The following is an 18,534-nucleotide window of genomic DNA, read 5'->3' as shown; positions in this document are numbered from 1 at the left end:
CCTATCGGAGCGCCAGTCTGCTGTGGCCTGGGAAAGCAGTGGAAGATGGCCCAAGGGCTGGGGCCCCTGCATCCCCGTGGGAGGCCCAGAGGAAGCTCCTGGCCCCTGGCTTGCGTCTGGCCCAGCCCTGGCCGTTGTGGCCATTTGCGGAGTGAACCAGCGGATGGAAGACCTCTCTCTCTCCATGCCTCCTTGTTGTCATGCTGCCTTTCAAATTAATTAATTAAATCTTAAAAAATGATACCGCTTCCCTCTGGGCAGCCCCTGCTGCCGGCTGACCTTTGGGTGGGTTACAGTCACAGCTGCCATGTGGGGGTCAGGGTGTGCACTCTACTGTGTCCACTGCAGGGAAAGCCTGTCGCGGGGCGGGGGGCACGGGAATGTGCCCCCGGTTTCCTGTGGCCCAGCCGCTGCCGGGCATGGGGTAGTCAGAACCCTCTCCCCCAGGGCTGGCCAGTGTCCAGCATGGCCACTCCCACCTAACGGGTCCAGCTTGCACTCTGCCTCCCCTTTCTCCCCCCTCCCCTCTCATCCCTGCTCGGGGTGCACCCCCTCCCCTCCCACCCACGCTCAGATGCGCCCCCACACCTGCCCGGGGTGCCTACCGGAGGCTCATTGGCGGGTCACTGCCTGGAGGACCTGCCTGTGCCCCCCCCCCCCCCCCCCCCGCCGGCTGCTTGCTCCGCGCCTCTCCTTGTTCCAGCAGCGGACGCCGCGCGTGCGTGGACTTCACAACCTTTTGTACCCAGAAGAACTCGCGTCCTGGCGGCCCCTTCGCCCCGCAGTGCTCAAGTCCCCCCCTCCGGCGGGGAGACTGCCCGTTTTGCTCGTGGCTGAGCGCCGCGCACGTGGAACCGCACCTGGACACGCGTGGCACTCGTCAGAAACGAGCCCCGCGCGCACAGGAGAAACTGAGGCACGGAGGCCCAGGCCCACCCCGCGCAGGAGCACGCGAGCCCAGCGCTGCTCCCCGCCCCGCCCCCCAGCGGCCCCCGGGCGTCCGCCGCGAGCCCCAGGGGTGGCCTTGGCCGGGGCGGGGCCAAGGACAGGGCGCAGCGGGCCCGGCCGTCAATCTCGTGCCCCGCGGCAGCCGAGTGGCGCGCGCTGTGGGCCAGGAGTCAGCTCAGGCTCTTCGGCCAATCGCGGGGCGCAGGTGCCGCGGGCGGTGCAAATCCCACCTCCGATTGGTCGTCTGTCGCCCCACGTCATCCGAGGGGGCGTGGCGGGGCGGGCCCGCTCGGGGAGCGAGTGGGCAGCCGGCCTCCGGCGCGGGGCCAGACCGGTGTGGGGCCAGGCGCGCGGCGAGGGCGCACGCGAGAGCAGGGCGAGGACGCGGGCTTCGCGCGCCGGTGAGGAAGGGGGCGCGCGTCTACGGGAGCGGGGGGCGCCTGTGGCGCGGGCGAGGTGATGGCGCGCGGGGGCGCGCAGGTGAGGAGCGGCCCGAGGTGTGGGCCCCCGGGCCCGCCCAGCACGGCCCTCGCGGGGCACCCCGTGGGCGCGCGGCGGAGGGAGCCGCGGTGGCCCGGCCGGGGGCGCCCCGCTGCGCTCGTGCCCGCGGGGAGCAGGTGCATGGGGGCGCCGCGGCCGCGGCCCGCAGCTAGGATGGCGGGCAGCCGAAGGAGGGGCGACCCGCATGGGAGGGGCTGCGCGGGCTCTGGTCCTCGACCTCCTGGCCGGAGGGCGCCGGCACCCCCGCGGGGGAGCTACCCGAAGGCGCGCATGTGGCCGAGTGGGGTTCCCACGCGGGAGCGCTGCCCACGGCGCTCCGCCGCCCGCGCCCGGGACCTGGGTCTGTGCTGCCCACAGACTGCGCGGCCTGGGTGTCGCTCAGCTCGCAGGCTCCGACCCTGGGCGGGCTCCAGGTTGGGGGGAGCTGCGCCTGTGCGCCTGGGGGTGCGGGGTTCCGCAGGGTCCCGGGCATCCCCGCCCCTAGGACGCCCAAGTCCCCGCCTTGTGGTCTCCGGCGATGACTGATTACCCCACAAAGGTCCCGCCCCTGGGAAGGTGCGGACCAGGCCCGGCCCTCCCGGCAGCCCAGGGGCCCTGACCCAGCAGGCGCCGCGGTGAAACTTGGGTTCTTTGTTCTTTACCCCTCGCTGTGGCTTTTATTTTCCCTGGAGTTGACGGTTGCTTCCCTTTTTCGGCTTGCTAAGGTTTCCAGGCCTCTGTCTGCGTGGGTGTGTCTCTCTGGACACCGAGAGCTGTCACACACACGCAGGCACGGCAGAAGCCACCGGCCCCTCACCTTGTGCCCCGGTACCGCGGGCTGCCCTCGTCCTCGCCCTGGGCCTCCCGGCGGGCTCCCTTGTCACCTGGATCCGGTGCTGGCGGGGTTAGCCCGCCTAGCAGTCTCAGAACGTTCCCAGGTCTCAAGCCTCGCCCAGGGCCCACTCTGCTCCTAAGAAGCCCAGGGCCCCTGCTGCGCTTGGTCCTGATTTTCCGCCGAAAACTTGCTTCAAATACACATTTGCGCTTGAGAAATGATCGTAGGCGTGCACAAGGCCACGCTGGCATTTCAGTGCCCAGGTATCGGCGAGATGATCAGATTGGAACGGGCGGCGCGCCTGTCACCGAGCGTTTATCATTTCTCCGTGGCAACGTTCGGCATCCTCTCAGCTGAGTGTCTTGGATTAGACAGAGAGGATTCCCTTGGCCGGAGCTGGGCCAGGCTGAAGCCAGGAGCCCCCTCCAGGTCTCCCACGCGGGTGCGGGGACCCCCGGCCCTTGGGCCATCTGCCGCTGCTTTCCCAGGCCATAGCGGGGAGCTGGATGGGCAGTGGAGCAGCCGGGACTCGAACCCTTGGCACGTGTGGGATGCGGCATCCCAGGCAGAGGCTTAGCCTGCTGCGCCAGGTGCCAGCCCTGGATCCTTGAAGCTTCGTAACTGGACCTGGCTGTGCCGTCGCCCCCTCCCCCGATGGTAGCCAGGTGCAGCAGCTGTCTTCCAGTGATTGTCGGGCACCCGCTGTGTGCCCCGTTCTAGACCTGGTAGAAGAGGGAGGGAGGGCACAGGATTCTTGTCCTGGGGGGCCACTCAGGAGACGCCCTCCACCGTGAGGAGAGTTACGGCACCAGTGCCTTGGGGGGGGGGCGGGGGGGTGGGAGGAGCCGCTCAGACCCAGAACCGGGGACAGCACCCACCAGTGCCTTGGGGGGGGGGGACCAGCAGCACTGCCTGACGTGTTCCAGGCGGGGCAGGGGCCGAGTCGGGTTCCTTGTGTACCTGCAGCAGAGGGCACAGGCGGGGGGGGGGGGGGGGGGGCGGGAGGAGCCGTTCAGACCCAGAACCGGGGACAGCACCAGTGCCTGGAGGGGGGGGGGGGGACCGGCAGCACTGCCTGACGTGTTCCAGGCGGGGCAGAGGCCGAGTCGGGTTCCTTGTGTACCTGCAGCAGAGGGCACAGGCCGGGGTGGGGGGTGGCACAGGCAGCCGCTGCCCCCCTGCCGCTGATGGAGAAGGAGCTGAGAGGAGTGAGCGCGGGTGTGGGGAGGGGGCGCCAGGCAGGGTGACCCCCCCCATCCCGTGTCCTCGGGGACAAAGCACTCAGCCAGCGGCTCTCACCTGAAACCCGGCGGCCAGGTGCCCCAACACCTGAAACTTGCCGCCCGGCTCGCCTTCCGCACCCGGCCTCATTTGAGTGGCAGTCAAAACAGGGGTGTGGTGAGAGCCTGCATAAACTTACCTCCTGACCCCGTGTGCAAGGTGCATGCAAAACGCGTTTCCTGTTAAACCCGGGCGCCTCCCCCAGGGCCTGGCTGGCTGGACGCAGACGCTGCAGAGCCCGCGGGAGTCTGCTCCCTGAAGCCTGTGGGTCCCAGGCCTTCTGGACGGGGCGGGGGGGACACAGCGGGGCGCCTCTTCTCCCGGGAACTGAGCCCCGTGTCTCCTCCCACCCTCAGGTCCCGATGGCTGCCAGGTCCCAGCCCAGCGCTCCCACGGCCGACAACCTGGGCAGTGCCACCCATGGCCAGCCTGCGTCCCAAGGCCAGTGGGGCCGTGCCTGGTAAGGGTGTCCCCATGCTCCCAGTGGGGTCCTGGGGGTCTTAGGACCTATTTAAAATGTCTGTTGTTGTTGTCAAGGCCAAAGCAAGTAGCTTCCGGTTTCACACAGGAAGCAGCTGGACAAACCAGGACACGGGGTCCCGGACAGTGTGGGAAGGAGTGGACGTGAGCGGAGCTGGTGGCCGGCGACCCCCGTGGCCTAGCGCGGTGTCCTGTCATTGTGGGGGCTCCGGCAGGGGCCGACGAGCATCCCTGGCCTGGAACCCGGGGAGCCACGGCCGCCCCCCGGCCTTGTGTGCGCGTGTGGCCTCCCGAGGCGGGGGCTGACGCCGCTGTCCGCCCGCAGGGAGGTGGACTGGTTCTCCTTGGCCAGCGTCGTCCTCCTGCTGCTCTTCGCGCCCTTCATTGTGTACTACTTCATCATGGCCTGTGACCAGTACAGCTGCTCCCTCACCGCCCCCGTGGCCGACCTCGCCACCGGCCGGGCCCGCCTCGCCGACATCTGGGCCAAGACCCCGCCGGTGACGAAGAAAGCGGCCCAGCTGTACGCCTGCTGGGTCTCGTTCCAGGTCAGCCGCCCTGCCTGGGAGCCCAGCGCGCCCACCTACCCCCTGCCCCAGCCCAGCCTGCCCCCCGTCCCAGCCCAGCCCAGCCCAGCCTGCCCCCTGCCCCAGCCCAGCCTGCCCCCTGCCCCAGCCCAGCGCGTCCCCCTGCCCCAGCCCCAGACCACCTACCCCCTGCCCCAGCCCAGCCTGCCCCCTGTCCCAGCCCAGCCCAGCCCAGCCTGCCCCCTGCCCCAGCCCAGCGTGTCCATGGAGGCATCACCGTGTGTCTGTCGCACCTTCAGTGGGTGTTGGATGCCACTCAGGAGGGGGAAGGGGCAAGACCCTGGGGGGGGGCCTGGGCCGGCCCACGGCCATCCAGCAGGCAGGGAGGGGCCCTCACATCTGGCCTTGGAAACAGTCCCCAGCCCCCACTGGGACGCTGTTGGTGCGACAGGCACCACTCAGCAGAGCCCTGGCCTGGCCAAGGACACCCTTAGCCACAGTGACCCCTCTGGCCTCCCGGGCGGGATGGGCCATTCGCACGACAGACCCGGGAGCCCCGGAGTGTCGCTCCATGTCTGAGCTGGGCTCAGGTTTCCAGGGACTCGGGGCAGGAAGAAGGCAGGCCCCCCGATGAGCTGTTGCCCACCCCCTCCCCAGGTGCAAGCTCGGGGCTGGGGGCAGGAAGTGCCGGGGCAGCCTGAGTCACGTGGCCGTCATCTGTGGACGACGGGCAGGAACGAGTTCTGATCGGGCTTCTGTGGAACAGCCTGGAAAGGGTTACCTGAGGGGGAGGAGCCAGAGGCAGAGACCCCCTACTGTCCAGAGGCAGAGACCCCTACTGTCCAGAGACAGAGACCCCTACTGTCCAGAGACAGACCCCTACTGTCCAGAGGCAGAGACCCCTACTGTCCAGAGACAGAGACCCCTACTGTCCAGAGACAGACCCCCTACTGTCCAGAGACAGAGACCCCTACTGTCCAGAGACAGACCCCCTACTGTCCAGAGACAGACCTCCTACTGTCCAGAGACAGACCCCCTACTGTCCAGAGACAGAGACCCCTGCTGTCCAGAGACAGAGACCCCCTACTGTCCAGAGACAGACCTCCTACTGTCCAGAGACAGACCCCCTACTGTCCAGAGGCAGAGACCCCTACTGTCCAGAGACAGAGACCCCTACTGTCCAGAGACAGACCCCCGACTGTCCAGAGGCAGAGACCCCTACTGTCCAGAGACAGAGATCCCTGACTGTCCAGAGACAGAGACCCCTACTGTCCAGAGACAGAGATCTCCGACTGTCCAGAGGCAGAGACCCCTACTGTCCAGAGACAGAGACCCCCTACTGTCCAGAGGCAGAGACCCCCTGCTGTCCGGAGACAGAGACCCCTGCTGTCCGGAGACAGAGACCCCCGACTGTCCAGAGGCAGAGACCCCCTGCTGTCCGGAGACAGAGACCCCTGCTGTCCGGAGACAGAGACCCCCTACTGTCCAGAGGCAGAAACCCCTGCTGTCCAGAGGCAGAAACCCCTGCTGTCCGTCAGCATGCGCAGGTCCCTGGGGCTGCTGGGAGGGGCTGGAGTCTGCTGCCAGGAGCCAGGCTGCCTTCTGCAGTGACGAAAAGTCCTAGCAGGTTCTGGAATGAGGTCGTGGCGGGGAACACCCCACATAGCCCCGCTCGCTCCCTTTAGAAGGGCGCACCCCACAGGACGCGAGTGCTCTCTCGGCTCTGCGTGTCCACCTCCCCCGGGTGGAAGTGGCTCCCCAGGTGGAGCGGCCTGTTCTGGAGGTGGGGGCGGCTCGGCGCCTCCCTCCCACTGGTCGGAGCTGCTGCAAGACCGAGGGTGAGGCTGGACCGCTCCCCGCGCGGCTCGGCCTCCTGCCCGTCCGTGTCCAGACGCCGGTGGCTGGGCTGCCAGGCGGAGGGCGTTGACCTTAAACTTGTGTGTTTCAGGTGCTGCTGTACGTGATGTTGCCTGACCTCTGCCATAAGTTTCTCCCAGGCTACGTGGGAGGCGTCCAGGAAGGGGCCGTGACCCCCGCAGGTAGCCCCGCCCCTCCGCCCACACCCAGGCTCGACGCCCAGGCTGGCAGGGTACTGGCTGTGTCCCCTGGAGCAGGCTGGGGGCCCGCCCCTCCCCAGGCCCGAGGCTCCCTGCGGAGGCGCGGGGGTGCGCGGGAGTCTGGGTTCAAGCCACGCGTGGGGGTGCAGGCTGGACTGCCCGCCCCTGTCTGTCCACAGAGCTCCCAGTCCATAGGGGAGGCTGAGATGTGGGGGGCCCGGGGCACCGTGGACTCCCTCGCTTCTGCCGTGACTCGGCCCCACTCGCTGGCAGCTGCAGACCGTGGGCAGCTAGTCAGGACCCCAGAGAGTGGTGCCCCCTGCCCCGGCTCCCAGGACCCAGCCCTCACGGTCAGTCCTCTGTGGACAGCTGAGAGGCGCCACTGGCCTTGGAACTGGCGGCCTGGGGGATCGTGCGGGGTGCCCTGGGCCGGCTCGGGACAGCCAGGAGGGCCACAGCCAGGCTGGACGTGGGTCAGAACGACCCGCGGTGACTCCCGGCTCTCCCGCTGCAGGGGTCGTCAACAAGTACGAAATCAACGGCCTGCAAGCCTGGCTCATCACCCACCTGCTGTGGTTCGCAAACGCGCACCTCCTGTCCTGGTTCCCGCCCACCATCATCTTTGACAACTGGATCCCGCTGCTGTGGTGCACCAACATCCTCGGCTACGCCGTCTCCACCTTTGCCATGGTCAAGGGCTACTTGTTCCCCACCAACGCCAAAGACTGGTACGTTCAGCCTCATGTGCGCGGCGGATGCCCCCGGCCCCGGCCCGAGCTGAAGGCTCGGAGGGTGGCGGCTCCGTGCAGGAGGCGGAGCCTGTCTGACCCTGGGGCGCGTCAGTGGCCGCTTCCGCAGGGCTGTCACGGGACGGGGGCCTGGAAAGGCGCCCTCTGGCTGGGGGCGCAGGCGTGGCCTCTGCGGCGTCTGGCGGGGCCTGAGAGGACCGGATGCCGAGTGCCCTTCCTCAGTGGCTTTGACCCGAGCTCCCAGCCAGGACAGTCTGCTGGCTGGTCCCCGTTACGGAAGCCTTGGGATGCGCGGGCAGTGGTTAGCCAGCTCAGCCACCCTGCTGCCTACCTGCCCGCTCACCCATCCACCCATGTACCTACCCATCCCTTACCCACCCAACCCCCCCATCCACCCACCCACCCACTCACCCATCCATCTACCCACCCACCCATCCATCCATCCACCCACCCACTCACCCACCCATCCATCTACCCACCCACCCATCCATCCATCCACCCACCCACTCACCCACCCATCCATCTACCCACCCACCCATCCATCCATCCACCCACCCACTCACCCACCCATCCATCTACCCACCCACCCATCCATCCATCCATCCACCTGCCCGCTCACCCATCCACCCATGTACCTACCCATCCCTTACCCACCCAACCCCCCATCCACCCACCCACCCACTCACCCATCCATCTACCCACTCACCCATCCATCCATCTACCCATCTACCTACCCACTCACCCACCCACCCATCCATCCATCCATCTACCTACCCACTCACCCACCCATCCATCTACCCACCTATCCATCCTCCTATCCACCCACTCACCCATCCACCCACGTACCTACCCATCCCTTACCCACCCAACCATCCATCCATCTACCCATCTACCTACCCACTCACCCACCCATCCATCCATCTACCCACCCACCCATCCATCCATCCATCCATCCATCTACCTACCCAATCACCATCCACCCATGTACCTACCCATCCCTTACCCACCCACCCACCCATCTACCCACCCACCCACTCACCCGTCCATCTACCCACCTACCCACCTATCCATCCATCTACCCACCCACCCATCCATCCATCTACCCACCTACCCATCTACCCATCCCCTCACCCACCCATCTGCCCGTTTGTCCATCCATTCCCCCACCCATCCACCTACCTATCTATCCATCCAACCACCCAAATCCGCCCACCCATCCACCCACCCACCCAGCCAGGCAGCCAACACCAGGTGACCGGGGCCTCCCCGTGTAACCCCTCAGGCAGTGGGGCTTGTGGTGTAGTCTGGGGGACCCGCGTGAAAACCAAGTGTGTTTCCTCAAGCTGTCACGTCGAGGCCCAGGGAGATGACTGGGGGTACCTCTGCATGGCGTGTGTCCCCTGGGTAACCAGGGAGACGGACGGGCACGCCCGTGTCCAGCAGGTGTGGGACGCGGTCCTGGATCTCGGGTACTGGCTGTGGGAGTCAGCTTTTCATCCCTTAAGCAAAAACACCCACATCACAGGCGCCTGGGGAGGGTGACGGGAGGCCTCGGGGCCAGCCCAGGGCCGACTCCCAGCCTTCCTGGGGCAGAGCCTGCGACGGGTCTCTGCCCAGCTCTCGCTGGACACGGACCGCAAGGGAGTGCGGCCTCGGTCGGGGGCAGAGCCTGCGACGGGTCTCTGCCTGGCTCTCGCTGGACACGGACCGCAAGGCAGTGCAGCCTCGGTCGGGGGCGGGGCTCTGCAGCGGTGCCGCGGCCTGAGCCGCCCGCCCCCAGCACCCGTGTCCACAGGCTGCGTGCGGAGATGGGCCCGGTGCCACCTGTCTGCTCTCTCCACCCCAAGCAAATTCACAGGCAACTTCTTCTACAACTTCATGATGGGCGTGGAGTTTAACCCCCGGATCGGGAAGTGGTTTGACTTCAAGCTGTTCTTCAACGGGCGGCCCGGCATCGTTGCCTGGACCCTCATCAACCTGTCCTTTGCGGCCAAGCAGCGGGAGCTCTACGGCCACGTGACCAACTCCATGGTCCTGGTCAACGTCCTCCAGGTAGCCCGCGCCCCCTGGCTTCCACCTGCCTCACCCAGAGTCACAGAGAGAGGGAGAGAGGGAGAGAGGGAGATGGATCAACCATCCACCGGTTCACTCCCCAGATGGCCGCAACGGCCGGGCGGGGCTGGGCCACGCTGAGGCCTGGAGCCTCACTTCCGCCTTACGCTCCCCTGTGTGGCCAGAGGTCCCCACGCCCCCCGAGAGCCGCCCGCAGTGCGCATGCTGGGACACTGCCCCTTTAGGCCGAGGGGGTCCCAGGGCAGGTGCGGCCCTCCCAGAGCCTGCCCCTCTGTGCTCCAGTCCTGGTCCCCTGCCAGGCCCCGCCCCCGTCCCACGTGGCCAGGCAGGGCGGGAGGTACAGGACCACACAGCTCGGCCGCCCGCCGAGCACCACTCCCTGCGCCAGCACGGGGCCTGGCCCCCGGGGCGCCGCGGAGCTGCGGGTCGGGAGAGGCCAGGAGAGGCCGCTGACGTGGCCCGTGTCTCGCAGGGCATCTATGTGCTTGACTTCTTCTGGAACGAAGCGTGGTACCTAAAGACCATCGACATCTGCCACGACCACTTCGGCTGGTACCTGGGCTGGGGCGACTGCGTGTGGCTGCCCTACCTCTACACGCTGCAGGTGAGGGGTGCGGCTGCGGGAGCCGGCTGCAGGAAGGGGGAGGGCGCCCAGGCCCGGAAACCCAGGTGGCTCAAAGACCTTTCAGTCGACAAAGCGTGCTGCTCGCACCCCACCTCCGAGCCTGCCCTGCCCGTGCTGGGAGCGGCCACAGCGGGCAGGGGGCGTCTCACCCGGGCCCGGCTGGGGTGGGGGTGGGGGGCTGATTTAATGCTGTCCCCAGAAAGGCAACGAAAGGCAGGTAGGTCGCCCCACTGTTAAGTCAGGCCCGTCTTGCTCAGCCTGGACTGTTGAAGGGACCTGGGGTTCACCCTGTGAGGCCCGCAGCCCAGGATGGCAGCCGGGGTGGTGGCCCCCAGCCTCCATGGTGCATGGGGACCGTGCCGGGGCTGCCTCGGGGGTCTCTGAGGCAGTGGAGGGTGCAGGAGGCCTCACCATGGAGCCCCCCACACAGGAGCCACCCTGCATGCAACCCTGGCGGGATGCACCTGCTGGTGTGGGGCCTGCACAGGCCCAGGCCAAGGGCCTGGCTGTGTTGTTCTCGCTTTGCCCCGAGGCTGCAGAGTGGGGCATGGTGGGGGGCCCGTCGGCTACTTGGGGAGGGGTACGGGTGAGGCGTTAGCTGACACAAGCCGCCAAACACCATCTGGGCACCCGTGCAGGGCCCCTGGGGGAGCACCCTGGGTGCTGTGCCGATTGGCCCCCCTGGACCACTGCTGGCCCAGGGTCCCTGCTCCCCTGTCCCCGTGGATACCGAGGCCCCAAGGCTGAGCAGCCAGGGTGCACGGCAGGGAGACGGAGGCCTGCCGAGTGGCTCGGGGACCGGGGCCCGACAGGCACGTCCTGCCCCAGCTTAGGCCGAAGGCTGCCCGTGGACAGAAACCCCCTTCCGGCCCTCGGCCATGCGACAGCCGTCCTCCGCTTCATTCAGCTCCCCGGCGTTCGGCGTGATGGCCTCGGCTAGCCGGCGCTGCGGTGTGACGTTCAGGCCGTGCTGTGCGTGTTCGCCCTGTGTTCGAGGCGTAGCTTCCACGTGCCACAGAGTCCCCGAGGGGTCACCCAGGACTCGCACCTGGGAGAGGGGACTCCGAGTCCTGGTGTCTCCCGGGCCGGCGCTGGGCAGGGCGATCCCTAGCGGTAGACCGTGTGCGGACCAGGGCAGGGAAGATGGAATGAAAAGATGTGTTTAGTTTGGTCCAAGACAATGTGGAGATCCATGATCGTGGGCTCCAGAAAGTTCGCGGAATCGGCAGATTATGAAAAACTGCTCCGCACGGGGGCTGGCGCTGTGGTGCAGCTGTGCCCCGCTGGTGACGCCGCCGGCATCCCACATCAGGGCGCTGGTTCGGCTGGAGTCCCGGCTGCTCCCTGCTCATGGGCCTGGGAAAGCAGCGGAGGACGGACCCTCCACCCTCAGGGCAGACCAGGGTGGAGCTCAGGCTCCTGGCTCCAGCCTGGTGCAGCCCGGCCGTTGTGGCCATCTGGGGAGTGAGCTGGTGGATGGAAGACCTCTCTCCCTGTCTCTCTGTCTCTCCCCGTGTCTCTCTGTCTCTCTCTCCATAACTCTGCCTTCCAAATAAATGCATTTCATGTCCCGGCTTGCAGCGAACTACTTACCTTGTCATTCCATTTTCCCACAAGTTCTGACGGCCCTTCAGGTACAGGCAGGCGGAGGGAGACACAGCGCCCCGAGGGAGGGGAAAGGGGTGTGTTGGCGGGTGGGGGTGGGTCATGGGGTGGAGGCGGAGCCAGGGTTGGCCCCGCCCCTCCCCTTGACGCCTTGTCCTCCGGCCGGCAGGGGCTGTACCTGGTCTACCACCCGGTGCAGCTGTCCACCCCGCACGCCGTGGGCGTCCTGCTTCTGGGCCTGCTGGGGTACTACATCTTCCGCATGGCCAACCACCAGAAGGACCTGTTCCGCAGCACGGACGGCCGCTGCCTGATCTGGGGCCGGAAGCCCAAGGCCATCGAGTGCACGTACACCTCGGCCGACGGGCAGAAGCACCGGAGCAAGCTGCTGGTGTCCGGCTTCTGGGGCGTGGCGCGCCACTTCAACTACACGGGCGACCTGCTGGGCAGCCTGGCCTACTGCCTGGCCTGCGGCGGGGGCCACCTGCTGCCCTACTTCTACGTCGTGTACATGACCGTCCTGCTGACCCACCGCTGCCTGCGGGACGAGCACCGCTGTGCCAACAAGTACGGCGCCGACTGGGCGCGCTACAAAGCTGCCGTGCCCTACCGCCTGCTGCCCGGAATCTTCTAGAACACTGGGCCCGCCGCAGCGGCTGCGAAGCGGGTGTGGCCTCCCAGCGGCTGTCCGGTCCGTGTCAGCGCTGGGCCCCGCCTCCGTTCCTGGGGGATTCTGGGAGTTTGTCCCAGACGCCTTCTCACCAGCAGCAACTACTGACGCCTCAGTCCCCGGGCCAGAGGGTGACGGGGTCGCCACTCATAGCCCCGTTGGGGGCGGAGCCGCCGCCCTGCCCGTCCCGGGACTCTTCCCTGCGCAGGGTGTTTGCCAGCACTGTCCGCCGCACTCGGGGACTCCTACTTCTGTTGAATAAACGTGGAGGTTGGCCTGCGAGCTGTGCCCTCTCTCCACTCCCTGCCTCTTGGTGCATTGCTTGCCCTGCACCGCGCAGGCTGGCTCCTGGAACCGGCTCCCCAGCAGCCTGCGTGCACGGTGCTGCGTCGGCCAGCAGAGGGCGCTGAGGGACGGCGCAGTGGGGCGGGGGCGCTTCCTTCTGCGGCCGACTCTGAGCTGTCCAGGTGTGCAGGACGCGGACACCCAGGGACATCACCCAGGGTGTGAAGAGCCGAGGTGTCAGGGGCCGTCCTGGCCGTAAGATGCGTGGTCTGCCGCGCCCCCAGCTCTGAGCACTCGCTTGGTGGCCCTGGACCACGAGACAGCGTCCATATGCAGGGCCTGGGGCTCTCTGTGAGACCCCTTGCACAAGCCCCTGGACATGGAATTAGACGGTGTCTGGGGCTGGCCGTGAAGGCCCGGCTATGGAGCGCGTGTCCTCAGCGGAGTGGCTGGGATCGGTTCCCAGCTCCGGCTCTTGGCTCCAGCTCCCTGCACTTGCACACACTGGGAGGTGGGCTGAGGGCTAGGACTTGGGTCCCTGCCAGCCGCACGGGAGACCTGGCTGCAGTCCCAGCTCCCAGCCTTGGCCCCCGCCGGAAGCCACTGGGGGCATTTGGTGCACCATCAGATGGGAACTCACGTCTCAAAGAAGAAAGAAGGGGGGGGGGGGAGACGCTTATCTTTGCACTCAGAATATTTTGAAATGGAGTCTCCAAGAAGTGGGTTTCAACACCTGGCACTGCCCGAGTTCTGTAAGAGCCCTGTAGTCCCTCCTGCATGTGAGGGTCCCTGTGTGTGAGGAAGCGACCGTGAGGGGCCGGCGCTGTGGTGTAGCAGGCAAAGCCCCCGCCTGCGACGCCGACATCCCACACGGGCACCAGTTCAAGTCCCGACTGCTCCACTTCTGATCCAGCTCTCTGCTGTGGCCTGGCCTGAGAAAGCAGGGAAAGATGGCCCAAGTCCTTGGGCCCCTGCACCCACGTGGGAGACCTGGAGGAAGCTCCTGGCTCCTGGCTTCAGATCGGTGCAGCTCCGGCCGTTGCAGCCATCTGGGGAGTGAACCCGTGGATGGAAGACCTCTCTGCGTCTGCCTTAAATAAATAAACAGCTCTTTAAAAAAAATGACGGTGAGAATTCTGTCTGCTGGACGGGCTTGACCGCTATGCAAGGAGCCGGCAGAGCGCCCAGTGCCCCCGGCCAGGGCAGGGCAGCGCTGGAGGGGTGGGGGCCGGGGGCCGGCATGGGGCGACCTCTGCTTCCAGATGGACCTGGTTGGGCAGGGAGGTGCCCTCGCCAACAGCCCCGAGTGGGAGGCGTGGGCCCCACCCAGGCTGACTTCTTGCTGGGCCTTGGCCCGGCCCCACCCACTCTGAGCGTAAGGGTCTGTGGGGGTCTCAGACACTGCCCCGCCTGGCTCGGACCACACGGGACCCCTCTTCTTCGCAGGGGTTGTAGGGAGCTGGGTGTGGTGGTCGGGGGCTGGGGCCCGGGCCGCTGCCCACGCGGAAGTTCCGGCCCCAGTGTTTAGCAACCGTGTGGCTGTGCAGGGGCGGGCAGCCCTCCGCGAGCCCAGCCAGGGTCCCTCCGCGAGCCCAGCCAGGGTCCGTCCGCGAGCCCAGCCAGGGTCCGTCCGCGAGCCCAGCCAGGGTCCGGGCCTTCCTCCTGCTGCCCTCACTGCTCTGGGGCCTGCTGGGTTGGACAGCGCTCGGCTCGAATCCCGGGTCTGTCAATCAGCCGAGGCTGTTTGGGGTTTGTGTGTTCGGCTTCTCCGAACTTCGTGCACCCGTGTTCCTGCACGTGCCGAGCTGGGGCCTGGCTGCCCGCCCCGTTGGCCCGCGCTCACCCAGGGCTGAACCCCGGCTCTCTGCCATGGGCCAGTTGCAAAACGCACTCAGTTCTCGGTGACGCCGCCGAAGCCCCAGGCACCAGAAGGCAGCCTGGCGCTCTGCCTCCTTGCCAGGGGTTGGGCAGGCCGCCCTCTCGATGGAGGCGGGGCGGGGTTGGGTGTGTGTGCTCCCAAGGCCCTACCAGGCCTCCCACAGCCCCGGGGAGGTGCCCCCTCACCCACCTCGGCCTTGTCTGGAACCCAGTCTGCTGGCCCCAGTGACGTGCTGGGCCAGCCGGGAGAACGCTACCAACCACGCACTTCCCACAGCCCGCCTCAGTCCCCGGGAGCTGGCCGGGTCACAGCATGGGGCTGATGGGTTCCTGAGGCTCAGGGCTGGTAGCAAACTGCCCCTGATGACACAACCAGGGAGTGCTGAAACCGGGCGAATCCTGCCCAGATGACACAAGCCGTCAGGCTGAGACCCGGTTAAACCTGCGCCGATGACACAGCCAGCGAGGGGCGGGGCCTTGGTTTCCTGTGCTGCTGGGCGGGGGGTGGGAGACTTGGACCCACGGGGATCCGGGGAGTGGACAGCAGCCTTCGGGCCATCCTGGAGCCTCTGCCCCCAGGAGGGCTTGGGGAGGTCGCGGGGAACCAGCAGAGGCACTGACACCCACGCAGGCTTCCCGAGGCACTCGCGGCTCCTGGACTTTCCTTTTGAAGACACCAGCGCCGGCACGGGTTTCGAGCACCAAAACAAATGCCTCATTTAATTCCGTTTCCATAAACGATGTGAAGTCGTACGATTGGTTCTGGTGGATTAAAACACAGGGGGCGGAGCGCAGCGAGTGAAAGCCCCGGCTTGGGGCGCACACGGGTCCCGACTCTGCCGCCGCCGCCGCTGCTTGCTTTCTCACTTTCTTTTTAAGGATATATTTGTTTATTTGGAAGTCAGAGAGAGAGAGAGAGAGAGAGAGGTCTTCCATCCGCTGGTTCACTCCCCAAATGACCGCCACGGCCGGAGCTGCGCCGATCTGAAGCCAGGAGCCAGGAGCTTCTTCTGGGTCTCCCATGCGGGTGCAGCGGTCCAAGGACTTGGGTCATCCTCCACTGCTTACCCAGGTGCATTAGCAGGGAGCAGGATCGGAAGTGGAGCAGCCGGGACTCGAACTGGCGCCCACATGGGGTGCCGGCACTGCAGGCAGAGTCTCAGCCATGGCGCCGGCCCCAGAAACTCACAAGGATTGCATTTTGCTGTGAATTTCTTGAAGTGTCTCCATAGAAGAGACTCTCTCTCTCTCTCTCTTTTTTTTTTTTTTTTTTTTTGACAGGCAGAGTGGACAGTGAGAGAGAGAGACAGAGAGAAAGGTCTTCCTTTGCCGTTGGTTCACCCTCCAATGGCTGCCACGGCTGGCGTGCTGCGGCCAGTGCACCGCGCTGATCTAATGGCAGGAGCCAGGTGCTTCTCCTGGTCTCCCATGGGGTGCAGGGCCCAGGCACTTGGGCCATCCTCCACTGCACTCCCGGGCCACAGCAGAGGGCTGGCCTGGAAGAGGGGCAACCGGGACAGAATCCGGCGCCCCGACCGGGACTAGAACCCGGTGTGCCGGCGCCGCAAGGCGGAGGATTAGCCTAGTGAGCTGCAGTCTCAGCCAGAAGAGACTCTTGCAAAGCGCTAGGAAGAGGACCTGGGACACGCGGATGCGCCTGCAGCAACCAGGAAGAGGCCTGAACACAACTCCCCGGCCTCCCGGCAGGAGCACAGGCTCTCCAGCGCCGCCACCGCAGCGAATTCACAGTCGGCAACACACGTGCATGAAGCGGGAAGCAGCTGCAGCGCCGGCAGCGGGGGAACCGGGACAGCCCCCTCGGCCTCACCGCGGAGACCACTCGGCCACGGGCAGAACCGCCGGCGTGGCCACGGCCACTCACGGCAGCGTGGGCGAGTCAGCGAGACTGACCGCAGAAGCCGTGGGGTCCGCCTGCACAGCTCCTGCTCGGCGCCCCTGGCCGTGGAATTAATGATGGGGCTGCTCTGTGTGCAGGGGCCGGCGCTGTGGCACGGCTGGTAAAGCCGTCTGCGGTGCCAGGACCCGCACAGGCACCGTTCCTGTCCCAGCTGCTCCACTTCCCGTCCAGCTCCTGCTAATGCACCTGGGAGAGCAGCGGAGGACGGACCAAGTGCTTGGGCCCTGCACCCGCATGGGAGACCTGGAAGAAGCTCCTGGCTCCTGGCTCCTGGCTCCAGCCTGGCACAGCTCTGGCCATTGCAGGCCTCTGGGAAGTGACCAGCAGTGGAAGACTCTCTCTCTCTCTCTCTCTCTCTCTCTCTCTCTCTCTCCCCCCTCCCTCTCTCCTCTCTCTCTCTCTCTCTCCCCCTCCCTCTCTCCTCTCTCCCTCTCTCTCTCCCCCCTCCCTCTCTCTCTCTCCTCTCTTTCTCCCTCTCTCCCTCTCTCTCCTCCCCTCTCTCCCTCTCTCCTTCTCTCTCTCTCCCCCCTCTCTCTCCCCCCCTCCCTCTCTCCTCTCTCCCTCTCTCTCTCCCCCCCTCCCTCTCTCCTCTCTCCCTCTCTCTCTCTCTCCCCCTCCCTCTCTCCTCTCTCCCTCTCTCTCTCCCCCTCCCTCTCTCTCTCTCCTCTCTTTCTCTCTCTCTCCCTCTCTCCCTCTCTCCCCCCGCTCTCTCCCTCTCCCCCTCTCTCCTCTCTCTCTCCCTCTCTCTCCTCCCCCTCTCTCCTCTCTCTCCTCCCCCTGTCTCCTCTCTCTCTCTCCCTCTCTCCCTCTCTCTTTCCCTCTCTCCCTCTCTCTCTCCCCCTCCCTCTCTCCTCTCTCCCTCTCTCTTTCTCTCTCTCCCTCTCTCTCTCTCTCCCCCCTCCTCTCTCTCTCTCCTCTCTCTCTCTCCTCTCTCCTCTCTCTCTCTCCTCTCTCTTTCTCTCTCCTCTCTCTCTCCCTCCCTCTCTCCTCTCTCCTCTCTCTCTCTCTCTCCTCTCTCTCCCTCCCTCTCTCCTCTCTCCTCTCTCTCTCTCTCTCCCTCTCTCTCCTCTCTCTCTCCCGCCTCCTCTCTCTCTCTCTCCTCTCTCTCTCCCCCTCTCTCTGTAACTCTGCCTTTCATATAAAATAAATGAACTATAAAACACAACCTAAAATGTGCCTAAACAAATGTATCCTTTAATCCCATTTCCCATGGACATCGGAGGTGCCCTGGTGATGAATTCCGAGGACAGGAGAGAACTCACTGTGCCGGGAAGCCAAGCAGTTTCCTACTGGGTTAGGGCCCGGGAGTGATTGACCTGGGAGTGAACCGGGGCGCCCTCTGCAGGGCACCGGGAGTATCCATCCCGATGCACAGCTCAAGGATGGGCCCCAGGGGACCAGTCCTCCAGCGGGGGCTCAGACAGATCTCACTGCCCCTGGGAGGAAGCGGCCATGCCGTGCCTCAGCCGCCCTCCGGGCCACAGCAGGTGCGACGCTGACATGCCCACGCCGGCTGCGGGGGGCTCTGGTCCCCGTCTCCGCCCAGGCTCCAAACCGCAGCCGCACCCCCTCTTCTTGTGGCGGAGTTGGAGCAGCCCTGGACCCGTGTGCTCCAGGCCCTGGTGGAGCGAGGCTTTGTCCAGGCGGCTTCTGAATGGTGGGTGTCAGCATGGGGGGGGGGGCACCGTGTGACGGATGTCCACAGAGCTGCGTTAGGGGCGGGTCCATGACATCTGGACGCAAGGGGTCAAAGCTACACACCGAGCCACGGCCCCCGGCCACGGCCGACTAGCGAAGCACCGCCTGCCTTCCCTGTGCGACCCCACCGGCCGTGGTGGCCCGAGGGTAGCACGTGCGCGGTGCGCCATACCTGCCCCCCTCGTCCTTTGCCCTTGCTCTGCGTGGGGGTCACCCCTCCCACACACCTGGCCCTGCCTCTCCCCTGCTCAGCACCACCGGCTGCTCTGCTCAGCTCCTCCGCCTTCACTGGCTGTGGCCGGGGGCCTCTCTTGCCCTGAGGGTCTCACTCTGCAGCTGTGGTGGAGGTGGCGGGGTGGACACGGGACGGGACAACGCCAGGCTGCTGTCCTGGGCCTCGCAGGCCGTGCCTGTGCTGCCCGCAC

The 18,534-nt window shown here is 66.4% G+C and overlaps 1 protein-coding gene across 2 annotated transcripts; it reads left to right on the top strand.

Moving 5' to 3' along the window:
* The first annotated feature begins 1,192 nt into the window (after window positions 1-1,192).
* On the top strand, window positions 1,193-12,638 carry DHCR7 (7-dehydrocholesterol reductase). 2 transcript variants are annotated; one of them, XM_070063732.1, is made up of 8 exons: window positions 1,193-1,349; window positions 3,901-4,004; window positions 4,350-4,572; window positions 6,500-6,590; window positions 7,123-7,336; window positions 9,205-9,409; window positions 9,903-10,034; window positions 11,830-12,638. In XM_070063732.1, the coding sequence occupies exons 2-8, from the start codon at window positions 3,907-3,909 to the stop codon at window positions 12,292-12,294; spliced, it is 1,428 nt and encodes a 475-aa protein (XP_069919833.1). In that variant the 5' UTR covers window positions 1,193-1,349; window positions 3,901-3,906; the 3' UTR covers window positions 12,295-12,638. The 2 variants fall into 2 exon arrangements, with proteins under 2 accessions (XP_069919833.1, XP_069919835.1); XM_070063734.1 differs by lacking the exon at window positions 1,193-1,349 and adding an exon at window positions 3,759-3,808.
* Window positions 12,639-18,534: the final 5,896 nt, after the last annotated feature.

Source organism: Oryctolagus cuniculus, chromosome 1, assembly GCF_964237555.1.
Source record: "Oryctolagus cuniculus chromosome 1, mOryCun1.1, whole genome shotgun sequence".
Lineage (NCBI taxonomy): Eukaryota > Metazoa > Chordata > Mammalia > Lagomorpha > Leporidae > Oryctolagus > Oryctolagus cuniculus.
Note: the sequence above shows the minus strand (reverse complement) of the source record. Positions and strands in the feature narration are given on the sequence as shown.